This window comes from Ammospiza caudacuta, chromosome 20 (assembly GCF_027887145.1).
Source record: "Ammospiza caudacuta isolate bAmmCau1 chromosome 20, bAmmCau1.pri, whole genome shotgun sequence".
NCBI classification, from domain to species: Eukaryota; Metazoa; Chordata; class Aves; order Passeriformes; family Passerellidae; genus Ammospiza; species Ammospiza caudacuta.
In genome coordinates, this window is record NC_080612.1 from 1,515,266 (window position 1) to 1,537,045 (window position 21,780).

General features: G+C 46.9%; 1 protein-coding gene across 1 annotated transcript; it reads right to left on the reverse strand.

Moving 5' to 3' along the window:
- Window positions 1–225: 225 nt before the first annotated feature.
- FKBP6 (FKBP prolyl isomerase family member 6 (inactive)) lies at window positions 226–20,345 on the reverse strand. Its single transcript, XM_058818026.1, has 8 exons — window positions 20,111–20,345; window positions 18,674–18,763; window positions 17,894–18,096; window positions 16,639–16,758; window positions 15,463–15,657; window positions 15,065–15,174; window positions 11,704–11,791; window positions 226–652 (listed from the first exon to the last, which is right to left on the reverse strand). The coding sequence occupies exons 1-7, from the start codon at window positions 20,343–20,345 to the stop codon at window positions 11,716–11,718; spliced, it is 1,029 nt and encodes a 342-aa protein (XP_058674009.1). The 3' UTR covers window positions 226–652; window positions 11,704–11,715.
- Between the last annotated feature and the right edge of the window lie 1,435 nt (window positions 20,346–21,780).

Sequence of the window (21,780 nt, forward strand, 5' to 3'; positions counted from 1 at the left end):
ACACAGAGTTCTGGAGTTTGCTCCAAAGCTGGTATTATTCAGCAATTTTAGATCTAGCATCAACATTCACAGGAACGTTCAGCCAAAACAAAGAGTACAACAACCAGTCACCCATGAAGGGAGCCAGCTCTACAGACCCCATTCCAAATTCCAGCTCCTTTCAGGCATTAATCACTCTTGCAATCACTTTTATTTGTGCAATACATTGGCACAAGTCCTGCCAGCTTTAATGTTCAGGTTGGTTTATTTCCTCAGAACAAAAATATCAAACATATTTTTTTTTAAGAACAACCTGTGTAAATAGAAAACTTCATGGCATCCTCCTCCCCCTTACAAATTTCCTGAAAGCAGCCTGGCATCTATCTGCAAGAGGCAGGACATCAGGAAAGAGTTTTCTTCAAACAGTGTGCATGGGAGAAGAGAAGGAATTTACACAGACCTATTCCTCTCTCCAACAGCACGGATTTAATTATTCTAGAAACTGCCTCAAAACATAGCAAACAAACCAAACTTCAGGAAAATCAGGTTGTGTATAAACACTGAACCTTCACTTCAGTCTCTTGAAGTAATGCAGTGCTCCTGCCCCTTTTCCCAAAACTTGTATGTGATGCTGAGATCTCCATGTGCCAAAAGGCAGACAGCTGCAACAGTCCTAGGATGACAAAGTATCACAGTCAGTGTTTCCCCAGCATCACCTGCACAGTTTATTGAATGTCAGCTCTCAATGATCCATGGTTACCAGCACACACCTCCAGTGACCCTGAAAGAAACACCTAGAATTCCACAGATTAGCACAAATGGAACAAACACAGTAAAATCCCCTTAAATCCATTCAACTTCCTCATGAAAGACTTGGAGAAAACAGAGTATTAAGTGACAAGAACTAAAAACAATCCAGGCCCCTCAGGCAAAGCCCCAAAGCACTCCTTGGGCCACCTCCCTTCCTATGCAGGGTCATCCATGCTTCCCATCACTTAGACTTTTCCTGGTGCTGGGAAACTGAAGCCTGGATACTTACTCTGCCTTTGGGAGAAAGGTGAATCTTGTATGACATAAAGGAATTTCTCCTCAACCTAGATTTCTATTGTTTTTCCCCATATTTCCCTGCTCCCAGCCCCTTCCTGTTGCAGGACGGCTTGGCCATCTGGCTGCATCCCAGCAATGGATCACTGAGCACCCCCAGCACTTGGGGCAATTGTTTACCTCACCCCATCACTTGCAAGTTGGGTCCTTAACAGTCTTGAAGCCCTGGCAAGGGAAATGACAATTTCCACATCCAGCAAAACCTCTTTATTTCATCTCAGCCTCCACCCATAGCTCCCCCTTCTTTAGGGTAACCAGAAGGAAATTCATATCTTGGTGTAGCATCAGCTTGGTCTGGGTAAGAACCAGGACTGTTTTTAAGTGGTGATTCCTCCCTCCTCAGCTCTAAATTTGAAAGGGAAGCCTCTGGTTACCGATCAGGACTTGGCTCACCTACCTCACCTTGTAATGTCTTCACTGACCTTGTTGCCAAAAGCTCACCTGCTCCTCCAGTGCCTCTCCCAGGTGGGCTTTCCCTCTGCTCCTACAGAAGCAGCACCTTCCTCTCCCTGGTCCTCAGACAGAATCAGCACCTTCCCCTGTGTCTGGTGCCACAGTCACATCCTGCTCTCCTTGATGTAGCTGCAAGTGGCTCCTCTCAAATACCAACACAGAAAAACTCCTACTGGAAGTATTTCCCCAATTTGTGAGCACAAAAAGACACCAAAATACTGTTGGAACATAAGCCTTGTCCCAATCTCATCCACAGGATTACCAGCAGAAGGAAAAACAGAATAAATGAAAACCAAAGAAAATCCTTAGAAACCATTCCCCAGAACAACCCAGTATCTGTCTCCTACAGCAGCTCTGAGTATCAAAGGATACCACCCAAAAGGTGCATGACCTGCTCACAGCTCAGGAACACCAGGAGCCCAAACCCATTTTTATACCCTTCCAGCATCTGCATGCCACCACAGCTGACCCAGCCAGCTCAGCTGCAGTGGCCATTCCAGCACATGTAAATCAAATTACTGGTGGCAAAATAGGAAAGCCTGTTCCTTAGAGGATATTGAGTTACAGGCTGCTAACCAGGAGGCAAAAAAAAAAAAAAAAAAAAAAAAAAAAACCAAGAACTGTGAGGGGGGAAATAGCTTCTTTACATTCTTTACAGACTAAAAGAGGAGAAGATGAAGCATCACATGATGCTCAAAATCCACACCTCATTCATTATACATCCTTGAAAGGCACCACAGGATCACAGGATAACTGGGGCTTTGAGAAACATCAAGACTCTCCAGCCCACCCCTAATGACTCATCTCCCTCTGATGACCCTGGAGCAGTGGGATCATCAGCCCATGGGCTCAGAGTCAGAGCCACACAGAACCTATGACCAAGGGCCACCCTGCCAGAAAACTGGGCCTGAGTCAGCACAATGTGCCTCCTACAAGGGTTTTCCCAAATTTAAAGTTAAGGACAATAAAAGCATAAATGAGTTGAGGAATTTTTAATACTGTCAGAAACACAGGAATGAGACTTCCAGTATACCACAAACGGGGAGTTAGTGCACTCACCAAATCCCATGCTACAGCCTCGTTTAATAGGCCCCCTTGTACTGCCACACCTTCCAAAACTTTGGGGGTACACAAGGTTCCTGACACACAAAGATATCAGTTGTCAGTCCAGGCTGGCAGCACTTTCCAAGAAAAGAGGGAAAGGAAGCCCATAAAGGACACTTCAGCTGATCTTCTCTTTGAAAATAAATTAGAGGGAGAAAAACATAAATAATTTCTCCAGTTCACAGCAGAAAGTTCTTTCAACCAGGAGAAGGAAAGAAAGGCTTCAAGTGGGAAAAAGGAATCCTTATTCTTGGATGTGCTACAGTGTTCTCTGTATTGTTCAACTAAAGCACCCTTGCTCCTCCTAAAATACAACTGACCTCCACTCTGCTCCTTGTCAGTCTAATCCCAACCCCACACAGCAGTTCTTCCACATGTTCCCAACAGGAATATTTCAAAGCTGATCACTTGGTGTTCCCACCAGCATTTACCTGGGGTTTGGGCTGTCTAATTTGGAACGAAGCTTCTTGTACACCAGGAAAAAAAAAGGATCAGACCAAGAGGTTTCTGGTTTCATGGCTGCTATTTGAAGTAATTAGGTCTTATCATGCAGCTAATTAAAAAAAAAATATTCAAACTGAAATTCTAAAGCCATTTCAGGGAGTGTTTGATCAGTTTATCTCTTTCATTTCCACCAAATGGCTCCACAATCAGAAGAGAAGTAGAGGGGAATCAATGGACCCTGCAGACAGAGCAGCTGGATAGGGTTCAATGTCCTATCCAGTCCAGTGCTGCTCCTGCATGGAGGAGAACAGCACACTCCAACCAGAGCCCTGCTCCAAGGTTTGTTTCCTTCACTACAGCAGGTTGGCAGCAACTCAGCCATGAAATCCAGCAAGGCACATTCAGATTTCAAAGGTCACACACAAGCCTGTTGGTCTCAGCTATTTTAACTCATCCTTTGGAACTACAAAGCTGATCATCAATTCATAGGGAGTAACACACCAGGTCACGGGTCATTTATAATCATAACTATCACCTTTACTCTGCATTAAAGCCACAATTAACAGTTAATGCTTAAGTAAGGCTTTACAACTTTTTAAAGCTACTTTTCTGCATAAAAAACTGCAGGTGCATCTTCCCCAGCTCCCCCTTTTCTGCCTCCATCTCTAGAAAGGCTGCAGGGAGGTACCAAACACAGCAGATAAAGTTCCTGTCAAAACATGAGGAAACTGGAAAACTCAGAATTGTGCATTTAACCATGGTTTCTGTCAGTTCAGCCCTCACTGCCCCCATGCCTTGAGGCAGTAGCTCCCAGAGTGCTGCACTGGGACAACCCTCAGTGAGAAGAATGCTCTTCAAGGCAAGTATCCAAGAAATCGGGTTGGTGGTGGCAGTCTGGAAAGCTTTCGCATCTCAGAAAAGTGACCTCAAATGATATTCATAGAAATGCAGCCTCCCCTCGTAGGGGAAACAGAACATCTCCTCTTCAGTGCTTCTGTTCAGATCTAAATGGGATTCACAACTGAGCACAGAGAAGAAAGGAAGGGAAGTTGTGACTCAGTAGCCAGAAGGATAAAGTGCATCCTAACACTGCAGCTCCACATGAGCTTGGCTGGGAAAGCAGATGTTATGTGCACACATCAGCAAAGAGCCAAAACCATGAACAGCAACTGCCTGAGAAGTGCTCTTCACTCAGAGCCTGACCAGTCCCAGAGGCACTGACACTCGGGAGAAAAACCACTGCAACCAGGAGGGAACAATCTCATGGACTCCACGAGAGGTTCCTAATGCTGCAGTGCTCTAGAGTGCTAAGATGAAATTCCAGCAGCACCAGTGTGCTCTGAGCAGCTGATAACATTATGTGCTGGGCAATCCACCCTGACACCAGGAGAGGAACAGTTATTTACAACACCAGCCTGTCCTGATTTATCTGGGCATGAGGCATTGCCATCTTAGGGAGCTTTCTCTGAGCAGGTGACATGCCTCAGGGAGAAAATTCCCTAATTAGGGACCGTTGATATGCTCTCTGTGGAAGTGGCTCTGCAGTCAGCCATGCCCTCCTCTTTTCTCTGTAAGTGCTCTTTAGGTATGTCCAGCTGTGAGGGCTTCGAGCAGCCACTCCAATGGTGGAGGTGGCTGTGGATATAGTCCCAGAGCATGGCAGCACACAAGCAGACACCCACCCTTCCCACATCCAAAGTCAGAGTCCTATCACAGATGCCCAAATCCACAGAAGAAAGTGGAAGGAACAGATATGCTGCTCCTCTTTTCTAAAGCCAAGCCACATAAACATCAACTGCCATCTCAAGATCTGCACTTACACACATTTTTTCCTCTGGACTTTTTTCCAAGTCAATTTACAAAGATTCTCAGCTCTGCAAAAGATCCACAGTGAGTTCCAAGAGCTGCATGTATGTTAGAGAGACACTCTGTGGCAGGAGGAATTCTCTAGAGATCTGTAACAAGTCCTGACTCCAAAAGCCCTGACTGCTGATGACATGCACTACCATTCTGAACCTAAAGTGATGGAAGGAAGAGCTGTGAAGTCTGCTTAGATCTGGGATAAGACAAGAATACATAAAGCAAAAAGGAAGAACATAAAGCAGAGCTCTTTCCCAAGCATACCTTTAAAAAAAAAAACAAAAACAAAAAACAAACCCTTAAAACAGTACCCAGCCAAAGCAACAAAAGTTCTTGTTCAGAGAGCAAGAGGTCCCATAAGAGGAACGATTACGGGAAGGTGAAAGAAGTGATGAACTCGTCAGCACACACTTGTGACTCAGGAAGGACTTCACCCAGCAAGTGGGGGCTGAAACTGATCCTCAGAGCAGTGCCCAGTCCTTCAAGTGCTCAGATAACCTCTATGACAATAAATGTTCAGCATTCTATGGAATCAACAGCCCCTGATAAAGCAGGGTGGGCTGCACAAGAGGCACATTAAGGTCATGTCTATCCTTACTGGAAGTAACTCTTGAGCTCTGCAAACCAACTCTCAATAATGCCAAGACACTCCCTGCATCTGAGGCAAAAAGACTTTCCAAAAGCTCATGCCCTAAATATGGAGCCCTTGGGGGGACTTCCTGGTGCTCACAGCCAAAACCATCACCTGCTTGCAAAGTGCTCTGCCACTGTGTCAGACATACCTGGCTAGTGCCCAGATGCTGTTCCAGCAGGGATGCAGCCCCCAATTCCATCAGCTGCTCTGTGCTGCTGATGATGAAAAAGACACTCCAATATGGAGCAGCTGAAGGAGCTGGGAAGGGGCTCAGCCTGGAGAAAAGGAGGCTCAGGGGGGCCCTTCTGGCTCAACACAGCAGCCTGAAAGGAGGGGGCAGCCAGGTGGGGGTTGGGCTCTGCCCCTAAGGAACAACGGACAGAACAAGAGGGAAGAGCCTCAAGCTGTGCCAGGGGAGGTTTAGTTTGGATATTCTTGAAATTGTTTTCACAAGATGGCTGGTCAGGCACTGACCAAACTGCCCAGGTCAGTAGAGTGTCCATCCCTGGAGGGGTTTAAGAGATGTGTGGATGTGACACTTGGGGACATGGGTTAGTGGTGGCCTTGGCAGTGCTGGGGGAACAGGTGGACTCTGTGATCTTAGAGGGCTTTTTCAACCTTAACAACTCTGTGATTCAGTGACTCCATGCACAAGTGAACAAGGGTGAACAAGGCTTAGGAGCTCACAAGCAGATGAGTGTTTCTCAAAACCACAATGAACACTTATGAGGGCCCTCAGCACTCATCAATCACATTAACCTCAGCTGCTCCTGTATCATCACAGCTACTGCAATGTCCAATTAGAGCATTTAAAACTCTGCTCAAGATTGTTGGTGTTTTACTGCTCACTAAAGCAGAGAGCTGGCAGGTCTCAGGACTCAGACTAGCACCAACACCCTCTCATAACCAGGAGAGCACTTCCCCTGGAGGGCATCAGGACATCTCTTCTGTTAGTTCAAAGGAAAAGTCTGGAGCCTCTAAAGCAGCAGGACTGGTGCTCAAACAGAGCAAGTCAAGGAGAGAAAGGATGCCTGAAAAATTATAAGTCAGAGAAAAACTGAGGATAATCATGTGCCTCCTTGCTGCGGGAAGTGAGGGATAGTGACCCTGAGTGCTCTGCAAAGCTAAAACTTCATAAAGAAATTCCCATCTTACACATAGCCAAGTCTGTTTAAACTCTACCTGCATGATAAACCAGCTGTTTTCATGGGAATGGAAAGAGCCCAGCAGCTTTTTCATGTTCTACTGATTTGTAACACCACAATATTTTATATTAGAGCTGCTGGCAAAGGCTCTGAGAAGTAAAACCTCACACAGGGATATCCCCTGGGATCTCAGCCTGGTCTTCCCAGGACTAGTGCCAGGTGACTTTTAACAGGCAGGAGCTGGAGGAGAACAGAATCACAGAAGGTTGGATAAACCCTCTAAGATCATGTCCAACCATCAATCCAGCACCAACAGGTTCACCACTAAACCGTGTCCTGAAGTTCCACATCCACACATTTTTTGAACACTTACAGGAAAGGTGACTCCACTACTGCTCTGGGCAGTCTATTCTAATGCTTTACAACCCTTTCCATGAAATTTCCCCAAATATCCAATCTAAATCTGGTACAACTTGAGGCTGTTTCCCCATGTCCTGTCACTTACCACCTGAGAGCAGAGCCCAACCCCACCTGGCCCCAATCTCCTGCCAGCAAAGTTTCCTTTCAGCACTGTAGCCAGGAATCTGCTCCTACCTCACCTGGGAGCCTTGTGTTTGAGCACAAAAGGAAATTACAAGCTTTAGGCACTTCCTAAATCAGAGAGAACAGCAGAGGGCCCATCTTTGGATAAGGCTGGGGACCAATACTTCACCACAGCCTTGAAGGACAGGCACAGTGGGACACTGGGATATTTTCACAGGTCTCTGTCCTTTCCATTTCACATCATCTTGTGGCTTCTAAGTCCTGGCCAGTGCTCCCAGTCTAGGCAAAGCCAGCCCAAGTGCATCCAGACCCACGCCCAGTGCGTCCCCTACAGGGATCCCTAAAACCAGGAGCCACAGTAATTTCTTCAGTTTCCAGAAGACATCAGAGCCCAAGATCCTTCCAGAGAGGTATCACAGGTACTACTGCAGGCAGGAACTGCAGAAATCCTCAGAAAAAAGTGCAAGATGCTAGAAGAGGAGAGAGCTGGAAGGAAAACAGAACTCAACAACCTCATTAAAGCCTTTCTTCTTCCTTTGCTTAACAAGGAGAATGCTTAATTAAGTCTTCCTTCAAGCCTTCCCCCTCACCTGGCAAGGCTCAGCAGAAAGCAGAGACTTAACAATTTCCTCTGCAGCACAGGACACCTCAGTGGGACAGGAATTTGCATATTCTAAAGGAGCAGTGAATCGCTGTTTCTCTGTTGTTCAGCCGCAGTGGGGAGGGACAAAATCAGCAGGAGGTACATTTCAGCTCTGCTCAGGAATAAGAGAGAGCAGGAGGGAAAGGAATAAACAGCAACTTGCTCCAAGTCTGGAGCTTTCCCAAGGCAGGAGTTTGATTGTGTTATACACAGACTTCTCAGTTTATTTGCAAGTCTCCTGCAGCTTAGTAGGTCAGTTCAACTGGCAACTGCTGCTGATTTTAAGCCCAATTATAGCCACTTCTACCTGGTGACAAAGCCTCAGTTCTGCAGCCAATTCTCACCCATTAATGCCTCCAGAACTGATTCAACTTGCTATTCATGATAATCACCAGTTTGACCTCAAAGTTACTGTTCCCTGTCACAATTTCAGTCTTGTTTGTTTTCACTGGAACATCTCCCTGTGTATTCCCAACTCCTGGGACCACTTCTCCTGTGTAGGGAGCTGAGATACATACAAGCTTTCAACTCTGGCTCACTTATAACCAAAAATAAGAGCACAGAGACTCATCCTCCTGGGACAGAACTATCACCAAGGACCCTCTACTAGAATCCAGACATTCTTAGGGAAGTTGTCCCCAGTCCTCATGATTTAGTTCTCTTATGAGAGAGAGTCCACAGCAACACAACAACGGGAAAGTTCTTTTTTTTTTTTTCTTTTTTTTTCTGATAGGTCTTTCAATCAAAACATAACAAAAAGCTCCAAAAAGCCAGAAGCCTCAGCCCACCATTCTGCAGTTTAGGGAACACCAAGGAGGACTTCAAGCTCTGCACATCCCAGGAAACTGGGCTCTACATACCTGCATCACAAAGTGAACGGAGACAGGTAAATAAACCAAACCCTCAGAGGGGCCAGCTTGAGACCCAAGAGATTTAGAAGGAAGTGCAGCAGGATGGATTTAAAAAGGAGTTTGTGCCTTTGTTTCCCTCTGAGTACTTCCCAATTCCCCCAAGAAGCACCACAAGCAGCCTTGCATTTTGCCAAAGGGAGATCTATTCTGACCCAAAAATTCCATTGAAAAGGTAGGAAACGTGTTCTGAGCAAGATGCTTGTGGCAATTGGAAGAACTGGGCTCTACAGCTGCCAGGGGATACAGAAATCATGGAATAGTCTGGGTTGGAAAGGACCTTAAAACCCATTGGTTTCACTCCCTGCCATGGACAGAGGCATTTTCCACTAGACCAGGGTACTCAGAGCCACATCCAGCCTGGCCTTGAACACTTCCAGAGATGGCACAGCTCCAGTTTCTCTGAGCAACCTGTGCCAGGCTCTCACCAACCTCACAGGAAAGAATTTCCTCCCTATTTCAAATTTGAATCTTCCCCCTTGAAGTCCTTAAAACTTAAAGTCATTTTCCTCTGTCCTATCATTACAAAATCTGTTGCAAAAATATCAGGCAGAAGGAAGATGTTCAGGTGCATCAAACTGGGTTTGAGTGTAATTATACAAAACAGCCCTGGATTATTTAGTACAGAGAAATGAACTTTGTTCCTGGAACACAGCAGGGTTCAGCAAAGGCATAGCAGTCTCAGCTTGGAAAGAGCTGTGAAGCAAGGGAGGGATGCAGCAATGTTCAGGAGGGAAGAGATACTACAACTGAGCCATTCAGGAGCTGGACCACGGGTCAGCTCAGTGCTCCACAAGCACCTGTCAGCTGGTACATAGGGAGGTTTTCTATGACTTTTGTGATTCCACTGGTCCATTAACCATGGACTGCAGACAGCATTCCCAGCCCATCTCCTCACTCAGGGTCTAAGAGAATGGATTAAGCTGCCCTGCCAAACCGCCCCAGTACAGCCTGTACTCTAAACTTAACTGGTACAAAGCTGTTGGAAAACACTAAAGAATGTTCTGCCTCAATTCTGACCAATTTCCAGTGTCTTTGATAGGGAGGAGGAGCTCCTGCTGGAACTGCTTTACTCCTCTCTGAATGTATAATGATGTTTTAAAGCAGCAGCACAACCTTCAGCTTGCACATGGCCCTGCAGGAACTTCTTTTCCCACGAATGAACAGTAGATTTTTGTTTGGGTCTCAGTGACTTATGTTCATCTGGGAGACTTAGTTTCCTTTTAATACTGCAACAAAAATCAACTTCAAGGAAGCCTGGAAATATTTTTGACTGACAGCTACCCATCAGCTGTGTAAGGTGGGAGAACTCCACACACAGAAGTCAGTGGATAAATTGGCTGATAAGCAGTTCAGCCCAGCACTTAAGCTTGCCTACAGGAGAGAATTTTCGCCCTTTTCCTCTGCACTTCTCAGTCTCCTCTAACCAAAATCACTGGTTCCACCAGATGTGTGGAAATCACAAGATGTTTTGTGGGAAACGAGAAGCCACACAATCTTCCTGGGGAAGACCTGTCTGGTGCCCCAGCAGGTCACCACAATCATCCTGACTCCCACCACAAACCAGGCCCAGGTGATCCCAGACCCCCACAAGAGCTTCCCAGGTCAGACACCACCAGGGATGAGACCCAAGATAGATCCTATATGCTTCCAAACCGCAACTTCCTGAAACACAGCAAGTGGAAAATCAGGGCCTTTTGCCAACTCTAGAGCCACAAACTTTCTGCACAAGACCCCATCAGTCTTACATCCCCTTTCAGAACTCCTCTCCTGGGGGCAGGCACCTGCTAACACACTTACTAAAGTCTCATCCCAAACCCAGGGCAGGATGACTTGTGCTCTGAGATCACATGTCCAGCTTGGACCAGAGCAAGGAGCAGTGGAAGAGTAAAGGCAAGGAGATGTCCAGATGATGTCCAGATGTCCAAAGAGATAAGGAATCATGTCCCATCAGGAGAAGGTTGTGTTCCTTTAGGAAGGAGCATTCAATCCAACCTCTTCCTCAAACACTGCCTTAGCTTCCTCACAAGCACAAAGAGACAACCTTAAAACACCAGAGCTGTTGGAAAGGCTGCCAATATTCATTTTCTGCTAGCAAGAGGTACTGTCTGTATTGCAGGAGAGACAACAGCAGCAAACTGATGGCCCTGAGCTGGGGCTAGTTCATGACAGAAGGATTTTGTCATTTTCCAGAATTCTCTCCCTAGGGTTTCCCCCAAAGCAAGAGACCAGAAAAGATTTCTGCTCCTGCTTGCACCTCCCCCTGAAGATTTCAAGGAAAAAAAGATGCATCAAAGAGCCTTTTTGCATTTATAAACCTGTTATTTTTTCTAGAAGATTTAAGGCTTTAAAGAGTCCAAAACATTTACTTGAAGTTTTCTATCCAAACAGACCTCTTTTAATACTTAAAAAAAAAAAAACAGAAATAAAATATTTAGATTTTTCTGAAGTAAGGCATTCTGACAGCTCCAGACAGAAGTGCTGGAGAGGAGGAGGAAATCCAATTTTTAAGTTTGACAACTTTTCTTTTTTTTCCTTTTCTTCTGACTGGCAGAGAAACAAGACTACAGAGCTATTTCAGCCCCTGGCTCTGACCAGGAATAGCTGGGATGAGCAGCACAGGAAACAACAAACCAAACTTACTCAACTGCCGCCAGTTCCAGGTCCCTGTCCCACACATGCTTTGCCTCACAAGAAAGATTCTTCAAGGTGATGATGTAGCAGTATTCCACCCCACCGTCCTGCCCTTCCTCTCCACACACTCCCACCACTTTCCATTTTGCGTCCAAAAGCCTATCCCGCAGAAGAGAAGCAAGTTCCCCACCTGAGAACACTACAGGCATGACATGTTTTGGGAGAGTTCAGCCCTTTTCAAAACCTGGTTACCTTGATTGTTTCTCAGCCATAAGAATTGAGAGGGTCAAACATCTGGCAGCACATTTCTTTCTCCACTTTCATATACTCCTTGTAGTATCTGCAAAGTAGAGCACAGGATGGCGTCAGGGGGCTGGAGACTGTCTGTGCCACCCTCAGTGTCACAACCTGAAAATAATGTTATTTTCTGGATATAAATAAATTAACATAATGGAAAATTGTGCCAGCAGCACAGACACAGCTCTTTCTTTCTGCAATGTCAAGGAAAGAGAGCTGGAAATTTGATGTCTCACCCCCAGACCTTGGATCTCTGCTCGGGACTAATTAGATCATTTGCCTGCTGTGAGACAGGTGCTCTCTACACTAGTCCTGGAAACAAGGGACAGTGCAGAGGAACCCCACCTGTGTGCTGTGAGATACTTTTGTGAGTCCTTATGCAAGTTCTTTTAGCACCCAGGAGACACTGTCCGACTACCATACAGCAGGATATCTACATTGGATATATGATCTGGGCAGAGGATGGGAAGGAGACAGTGGGGATTTGTGTCTGGACTAAGTGGATGACAAGCAGATGTATCTTCCTCTGCTCTCTCTTCCTTGCCAGTGTGACAGGATGGCAAAAGCTTTGCAGCCTGCTCCATTTGAACTTTTCCAAGCACAGCATCCTCTGCTCTCTGTGCTCTCACCTCACTGGTAAGGAATCCCTGAGCTGCAGGCTGACTCAGTTTGGGAACACTGTTCCAGGGATCAGTGGCTGCCCACGAGTTCGGCTTTCCTGCATCTACTGCCATATAAGGCCAAAAGCAAAGGGTTTTGTGCAACACACTAGAACCAGCCTGAGGGAGAGGCTGGCTCAGGTTCTCTCAGCCCCAGCCCTCGGCACCCTTGGGGCCCGGAACCTCAGAGGGTACAAAATCCCAGCACAACAAATCTCTCCTGGTAAGTCTCACACAGAAGTTGCTGACCAACGATGCCCACCTGTAGCTGGCACATTCCCACACCTATGACAGCAGGAAATCCAAGAGCCCTTGTTTGGAGGAACAGATTAATACCAGATATTGGAAAAACATAAATTCATTCTGGTTTTGATGCAATGCAAGCCTTCCAATAGAATTCCTAGATTCAGCAGCAGAATTTGCACCAAATCCACCACAGCTGGTACCAGACACATTCTACCTATCTCTCATCCTGGATTCTGCCTGTTGTTCTCCAGGGGATTTTGCCAAGAATCTGTTTCAGCCAGTAAACAGATGCATTCCAAAGCTTTGTTTTAGACAGCAAAAGGCAGCTTGCTGATTACCACACAACACTGCTTTTAACAAAGTACAAACGTACTCAGTAAGGAAGTGAAAAGCCACTAAGAACAAGATTTTGATTCATATTCCATTTCTGAAGCATTTGTCAGATCACACTACAAGTTCTCAGGCAAGGGCAGGCTGGCAACTTTACATATCTAGTCAGAGGTAAGGACTCATTAACAACACCCAGTAGCACTTGCTTCATCTGCTTCACACTAATTCCACTCTTTGTCACAGGCAAAAGACTTCTCCTGCAGTGCTGCCTCCAGCATCAGAAACACATACAGCTGCTGGAGCAAGTCCAGAGGAGGCCATGGAGATGCTCCAAAGGCTGGAGCCCCTCTGCTCTGAAGACAGGCTGGAAGAGCAAAGGTGTTTACATGGAAAGAACTCCAGAAAGACCTCAGAATCCTTTCCTTTGCCTAAAGGGGCTCCAGAAGAGCTGGAGATGGACTTTGGACAAGGACAACAGGGAATGACTTCCTGCTGCCAGAGGGCAAGGGTAGATGGGATACTGGGAAGAAATTCTTCCCTGTGAGAGTGGGGAGGCCCTGGCACAGGTTGCACAGAAAAGCTGTGGCTGCCCCATCCCTGAAGTGCTAAAGGCCAGGTTGGACAGGGCTTAGAGCACACTGGTATGGTGAAAAGAGTCGTTGCCCATGACAGTGGAATGAGTTTTAGGACCCCTTCCAACCCAAAGCATTGCATGGTTAAAAGCAAAAAGTACACCAGTTTCAACAGGCAGCAAAGCAGGAACTCCAGGACAAGAGTTTAAGGTGTCCTCAATTCCGACACACGCACACTCACTGAATGTGCCGCTCTCTACAGAGCTGGAGCTGACAAAGGCAGAAATGTCTTGTTGCTTTCCAGTCACACCACCTAAACACCATTAGCAAAATTTCCCTTTTATCTACCAAAATATTTCAAACAAATCTAAGTGAATACATGAGGCTACCAGAATCAGACCTTCTAGCCTTATACATATACTAGCCTCCGAGAGCAGTCAGCCAGATCTAGTTTAGAACTCCCCAGTCTCAGTGGACAATTTGGTAGCTCCATACCCAGTGGGAGATCAGGATGAATACAAGAGATTAATTTAAAATTTCCAGACCAGCAGCTAATACTACCTTCGAGCTCTTTGTTCTTTGGAAGTAACAAAACAAATTTGCAGACACAGTGTTATGACAGACTATTTAAAGACAACATGAATACACAGGACAGAACAGCCCTCCACCAACATATTCCCTGGCAAACGGCACTCAGCCAGACTGGCTTTTCCAGCAGCACCAACCACTCTTTTTAGGTATTACTGCTGCCTTTCTGCAAGTGCCTGGCACTGACATACAGAAGAGGGTTCATATTCAAGGGCTACTTTATGAGCTCCAGAGCTGAGGACAGCATCGCTCCTGCCTCAGTACACAGTGCCAGGAGGACAGCATACACTTTTGGGAAATCTAATGGGAATCTAATGCTTCTGACAGTTTCAAAGGAAGAGCATCATGAGGGCATAGACAAGCATTAGTCATGTTTTGGTGGGGTGGGGGCATGACTAAAAGCTGGCAGGATAGTCCTGAACTCAGCCTATGGGGAAAGGGAGAGTTCATCTTCAGGGCTGTTCATTTATTATCTCCAAGATGGCAAGAAATTCACTTTCAATGAATATTAGTATTGTGCATTGAAGCACATGCAGCTTGCTGAAAATAACCAACACATCTTAAAGGGAATGAAAATCATACTTATTGAGAACATTACCAGCTGGATCATCAGTCAACTGTATTTCACTGGATTTGAGGTATTTTAGTAGCCCCCACATCCCTGTTCTCACCCTGATCTGCTCACAAGTCAGGACACATACACCAAAGAAATACATGGAAAGGGTGGATGCTTTGAGCTCCTCACTTGCAGCATCTGGGCCTGAAAAATGTTTCAAGCTGTTTTCTCCACATACATTTTCCCAAGTCACTTATTAACCCAATAGTTTGGGGTTTTTTTGAATATTTCAAATATTTTGGAATGGGTATTACAGCCTGTCCAAACACTCTCTCTTCCCCAGGTATAGAAAGGAGGGCTCTCACCTTGCTAACTTCTTCAGCTCATTGTTGATATCACGGTTGAAGGGTTGGATGCACTGAGCTCTGGCCAGGAAATCCCGGGATTTGCTGTACTCCCTCATGCAGAGACAAGCCTATCATGGAAAGAAGTTAGATGCATCACAAGATAAATACAGACCTGCTGCCCTTCTTCAGGCCTCGTGCCAAAACAAACTTTCCTGCAACAAAGAAAAGTAATTCAGGAACACTCCATGAAAAGCTCCATGTGACACATTTCCAGAGAGCCAGACTTTCCAAAAGGGCAGATGCAGACAAACCACCTTGACTACTGCAGCAGCCCAGAATTCAGAGATTCCCTTCAGCTCATTCTGGGCTCCCTCTACAGCCAGGCCAGGATGTTCCACGATGATTTATTTGCCCACCTGGCCACACCTGAAGAGCGCTTTGGCATTTCCTTGGTCCACCTCCAAGGCCAACTCCCCGTATTTCAAAGCTCGGTCAGCACGTTCCAGTTTCAGGTAAGTGAGTGAGAGATTCAGGAAGAGCAGCAGTTTGGAAGCATTGATCTGGCTCTGCTCTGCCTTACCGGAAGAGCTGCGACCCAGGATGGAGAGTGCCTGAGCAGAGAGGGAAAATCAGCCAGTGCACAACAAATCCATCATGGAAAGTGAGAAATCCATCTCATCCAACAGCTACACCCATATTTCTGGTCACCTAGGTCACTAAAATGTAGTATCAAAACTCTAAATACAGGGCATGGCATTCTCAGCATGACTAGTCATGCTGACCATATGACCACAGGCTTAGAAACTTACCATGGAAAGCAGAAGAATAAAATAAAAAGAACCCAGAACTCAGATTTAATATGGATATCTTACAGGATAAATATGGATATCTTACTGGGAAAAAGGCAAGTCAAATTACTTTAGTTTCAAAAATCCAAGTAAAAGCAACTTTGAATCATCTCTACCTCTGAAAAAGTAGCAGATGCCTTCCAGTTTAAGAATAACTGAGCATTTACCCTGCCAGGAGAGGGAGCTAAAGAGGCTCAGACTAGGAAAAAGGATTAGGGGGAATCACCTTCTCACTCTCTACAATTCCTGGACAAGAAGGTGCAGCCAGATAGGGGTCAAGCTCTGCCCCCAGGTAGCTGGACAAGACAAACAGCCTCAAGTTGCAGCACAGGAGGTTCAGGTTGGATACTGGGGAAAATTTCTCACTCAAAGTGCTGTGCAGCCCTTGCACAGAGGCTATTCAGGGCAGTGGTGGAATCCCCATCCCCAGAGGGACTTAACAGCCCTGTGGATGCGGCACTTGTGGACATGGATTAGTGGTGGCCTTGGCAGCTCTGGGAACAGTTGGACTTGGTGGTCTCAGAGAGCTTTTCCAGCCAAAATGGTTTTGTGACTATTCCTTAATTTACCACTGCTGCTCACACAAAACCAGGTGTGCAAGCCCTGTTCTGAAGTAACAAACTATGCCTGGAAAAATACCATAAAGTTATTTGATCTCCAGCCTGTACCTGTTGTGGTGAGCTAAAATAATCCCTTCTTCCAAAGCTTTCCCAAAGCACACCCCACATTTTCCTGGTGCCATACCCTCTTGTATCTGTCCTTGGCAATCTTGAAGCACTGCTTATAGAAGAAGTAGTTGCCAAACTCTCTTTCTGTGGCTGCCACTTTCAACACCTTTTCCAGAGGAAGTCTATCCCGCTGTTCCTGTGTGAAGAAATATCTGAATTTCAGCCCAAACTAAAGAAAACAGGCAGAGAACTCAGACAGGACAGTCCTGAACAGCTCCCTCCTATTCACAGAGCAGAAGCCAGGTCCTTACCAAGGCCAGGCCACCACCATGTGGTATCTCCCCAGCCAGGCTGAAACATTACAGTGTTCTTGTGCTGATTATTCCACTAAAGAAGTCAGGAAGCTCCTCAGGCCTAAAGGGGGACTGAAAAAAAGCAGGAATGTGTTCTTAAAACCTGCCCAACTCCTTCAGCACACAGCTGAGTTAACACAAATGCTGACACTGGCACAAAGCTGCTCGAAACATTCCATTGCTCTAATTGCTCTCAGGCCAGCTCCGGCCTGACACTCCCAAAGACACCAAACAGCAAAACAAAAATCCCAATAATCATTAAAACAAAGATAAAAATGGAGGGACAGGTTTTCTTCTGGGTCTGCAAGTTGGAACCAGCTCACAGGGAGGGGTCAGTCAGACAAAATGGGTAGGCAAGGAGGGAGAACAACAAGTCTGGTTTGCTCACAGGGCTTTGGGGGAAAATTTACCTGTGCAGGGGCTGGAGGAGCTCCCCCATTAGCTTCTGCCTCCACTCACTGACCCACAACCACAGCCCAAAGCCCTTGACATGGAAAGGCGAATTAACAATAGCAGTGTAACTCACCAGGAAGGAAAGAGGGAGCACTTGGGAGAGGAGCCAAGAGGCAGAGACAAAGGGTGGGGGCTGGTGGGGCACTAGGACACTGCAGACTGAAGAGGACTGTAACAGTCAGCTCCTTACTGTTCCTTGAAGAAATTCCTGGAAGCTGCTGCCCTCTAGTGCAACCATGAGGTTTCTGGTAAAACTAAAAATAAACGGGAGCCATTCCAGCACAGAGAAGCAAACAAAGGCAGATCCCGCCTTCTCCCTCTGCACGGGAGGGCAAACAGAGAGAGACATGGAGGGACACAAAAGGCAGGCATGTGGATCAGAGCAGAGCTGGGAGCCCAGGGACTAGATACTTGCACCAGCATCCACGTGAACACGTGTAACACACAAGCCACAGCCACTGTGAGACAGGACAATGGTGGTTCACGCTCCAGATTTCGGTCTCAAGCCTTATTAAAAGAACTCACACAAGTCAACTCAAAGAAGGTGTCGCACTCCTCTGAGTCTATGAAGTCCAACAGCTCCACCTTGAAGAGGACCGTGGTGTTTGGGGGGATGGAGGGAGGACAGCCCCGCTGGCCATAGGCGTATTCCGGAGTGAGGACGAAGAGCGCAGCCTCTCCTTTGGTCATGGACAGCAGCCCGATCTCCAGCCCCCACAGGGTGATGTCTGTCACAACGAGGGGTGGGACATGTGAGCTTCACCAACACCAACACCCTCACACACCAAACAATGACTTCTCCTTAAGCTTGATGGAAAAAAATCCCTGGGAGCTCCTGTCTCAGCAACTACAACAGCCAGTTGCTCCAGAAAGGATTATCAGGGGTACTGCTGCTGTGGGACTGAGCACATGGCATTGCAAATCCAGAGTGGGATGAATTGGAAGGGGCTTTAGAGATGATCCAGTCCAAGCCCTGCCACAGTCAGGAACACCTTTCCCTAGACCAGCATGCTAAAAGGCCTGTCCAGCCTGGAAAACATCATCTCCTCTCAAGAGACTTAAAACTACCTGAGGGCAAGTGGGAAACACCTCCCTACCATTCCCAGGCAGAGGGTCAGCAGGTCCAGATTCCATCTCCCACGTGAACCAGGAGGATTTTGGACTCCATAAACAAGTGTTAAAGGTTTCAAACAACCCAAAGACACCAAACAGCATTTAAACTGAAATGCTTTAATACAACCCCAGGGCCCAAAATGCCTTAATACAATCCCAAGCCCCAGGACAAAGTCTGTGGCTCAAACCTACCTTTTCCAAGTTTCATCAGCCTCGGATACTTGCTGTTCCCATTTGAACAGAAGAGCTCATTCCAATTTCCTAGGTACCCAGAGTACCTCACTGTACAGCCCAAAGCGAGGAGTGGGTAGAAAGGAAAAGCAAGAGGTTGATTTCATATCCCATAACAGCAACATAGGAGCACACTAAGAGTTGTAACCACCCAGTTATCCTGCTTCTCCTTTTCCGTTCTGCTATAGGACAGCAGAGGCAGCAAAACCCCTTCTGTTTTACACCAAAAACCTGGTCACATCCAAGCAGTCAACTGCTGTGTGTTTTAGCATCATTCCCAGACAAAGCAGCTGCTTCACAGTCCTGATCTATTTAAGAGATGTGATTTCGCATTTTTAAGAACTGGAAACTTCAGCCGAGCAAATTAAAATGCCCCAATTATATGCAGAAATATTTAAAAATAATTCCCTAACCAAAGCTGGAGCTCTGGAAAGAGGAACAAGAGGAAAAATGTACCACTACCCCAAGCTCTGCATCTGTAACTACAGTTCTGCCTCAGAAAATACAGTGTAATGGGCTCTCTTGACACAGCACCAGGGCCCTGCACTTCAGGAACTGCTTCCAACTCCAAACTTCTCTGTGAGCACAGGTGGGCCCTAGAAATCCTTCATTCCTCAAGGTCAAGATGCCTTTTCATTTAGTGTGTCAGCCACAAGAAGTTAAACAGGGTATCCCAAGTGTTCAAACACTGATAAGGAGAGGAGACAGTCTCTGAAACAGAGACACAGCACAGTACAATATCAGCATTTTTAAGTCCTTGTTGTGGTTTTTGCCAGCCACCAGCATGTCAACATTACAGCCTTGGGGGATTTTCCCCCACAGGCTCTGCCCTGTTTCCCTCAGCAGCCGCTTCAGGTCCAGCCACACAGACCAAACTTCACATGGAGACACAGGTGACAGAGATGAGCACCAGATCCTCACTCCAGCCCACACTTCCACGGATTTTCATGTTCTTAGTCCTGCTGAACTTAGGCTAAAGGAAACAATTCCTATTTAAAAGCTGCTCAGGAGATGGTTACTGGTGCCTGAACTAGCAGTGAATTCAGGCTCAACATTACTGCAGAGCACCCTGAACCTCCCCAGGCAGCCAGGCCGAGCACAGACAGCCTCACTCCAGGACACCAGCCCTGGAGAGACTGCAAGAATCGTGAAATGGTCTGGGTTGGAAAGGACCTTGAAGATCATCCAGTCCAACCTCCTACCCATGAGCAGGGACACCTTCAAGTAGAGCAGGTAGCTTCAGCATGGCCTTTAACATTTGCAGGAATGGGGCAACCTCGGCTTCCTTGGGCAACCTACGCCAGAGAGTTGGGACATCCCTAACAGGGGTGCCCGGCCCTGCCTACGGGACCTCTCAGGGCCCACAGGAGGCTCCGGAGGCCCCAGACCCGGCTCTACCTGCCACGGAGGCGGATGGGGGCACGGGCTGCCCGGTGCCGGGGCGCAGCTGCTCCTTGCGCACCCCTCCATCGCCGGTCAGGTCCTGCAGGGGTTGGAGAGACTCCGAGGCCAGAGATAAAGAGGGTGTCGAGGCCGGGGTCGGTGCCAGAGCCCACGCCGGAGCGGAAGCCGGGTCCAGGTCCGGATCTCGCCCCCCGGCCCCGAGCCCCTCCCGGCCGGCACCGCCCGCCATCATGGCCGCGGCGCCTCCAGCCAACTACGCTCCGAGCAGCGGCCCCGGCCCAACGCGCGGCTTCAGAGCCACGCGGGAATGGACACGCGCCTGCGCAGCACCAACGGAAGGCGGAACGGCACGGAGCGCCGCGGTGCACCCTGGGGGATGTAGTCCGCGGTCTGCACTGCCCTCCGCATTTCGTTAGAACAAAAGCCCCAAACCAACCCAAAACTCAAAACCCAAAACCGACTCCCACAAAAACAGCCGATCAAAAAACCCAACCAAACAACTATACGAAAAAAAAACAAGCAAAAAACCCCCAAAACCCAAACCACAACTGTTGAAGTGAGGGGGAGAACGACCATCCTATAATGCATCGAACTCCGCTTTATTGATTGATCAGTCACTTTAAATAACAGTGTTAATTAACTTCATGCATATTCCAAAATCCAGGTTTATGATAGGCTAACAGAGAAAACTCTAACCACTCCTTTTGTTTTACAATACCGACAATTGTTTACATAAAACAAAACCAGTGTTCCCACTGTGATATGAACAGTTCCCAAAACTTCCATATCTGTTCCCAGGGTGCCATCTTTTCCCAGAGAGGGTGTTTCACTTGTCATGGGAAGACTGTCTGAGAACCTTATTGTTTATAGAGTGATGCCTGAGAGAGACTAATTGTTTATAGTAGTCAGGCTGGGAACTGCTTTGGAACTGCTTCACAGCTACCTGTTACTTTTCTCTCAATTGCATGGCTTCGTGGCCTTTTTCTTTAAGCCATGCTTGAACTAAACTCCCGACACACAACCCAATCAAACAAAAATCCAAACCAAAGGGAAAACAAAACCAAAACCACCCCCACCACCAACCAACCAACCAACCAACCAATCAAAACCAAAAACCAAAACAAAACAAAAACAAACCACCCCTAAAGCCCAAAACAAACCAAACAAAAAAACCAAACCAAAACAACAAACAAACCAAAAACCACCACAGGCAAAAAATCCAACGGCTTTGGAACAAGTTGGTAAGTTTGGCCTTCTTCAGGCACTTGAAATGGTATAAATGCAAAACTAATGAGAATGCAAAATAGTTGCAGAAATAAGCGCACATTCTTGAGAGTTTTTGAGATCACTACAAAAGAACATAAACCCAAGTTTTTTATTCACAGAAGGTGGGAGGGAGGGAGGTGCCCACAGCCTGTCCCCAGTCCCCCTTTGGAGAGAAGGTGCTTCATCCTCTGCTTTGCTGCATCTCAAAGACCTTCAGTGCAAGGGTGGCTGACAGCCCCAGGGTGATTCTTCCACCACCACATTCCCCAAGTTGGACATTCCTCAAGAAGAAACCAGGACCATCCCCAGCTCCCCAGGAGATGCTAAGAGGGAAGCCAGGGGATGGGATCATTATGGGATTTGTATGAGGGATGCTCATAAGCCAAACACATTGATAA

Coding starts and splice junctions, on each gene's coding strand:
- FKBP6 (XM_058818026.1), bottom strand. CDS start 20,345: ATGGCGGGCGGTGCCGGCCGGGAGGGGCTCGGGGCCGGGGGGCGAGAT. Junction 18,764..20,110: donor CCCATCCGCCTCCGTGGCAG/GTAGAGCCGGGT, acceptor TGGGCTGTACAG/TGAGGTACTCTGGGTACCTA. Junction 15,658..16,638: donor CCAAGGACAGATACAAGAGG/GTATGGCACCAG, acceptor CTCTCTGCTCAG/GCACTCTCCATCCTGGGTCG.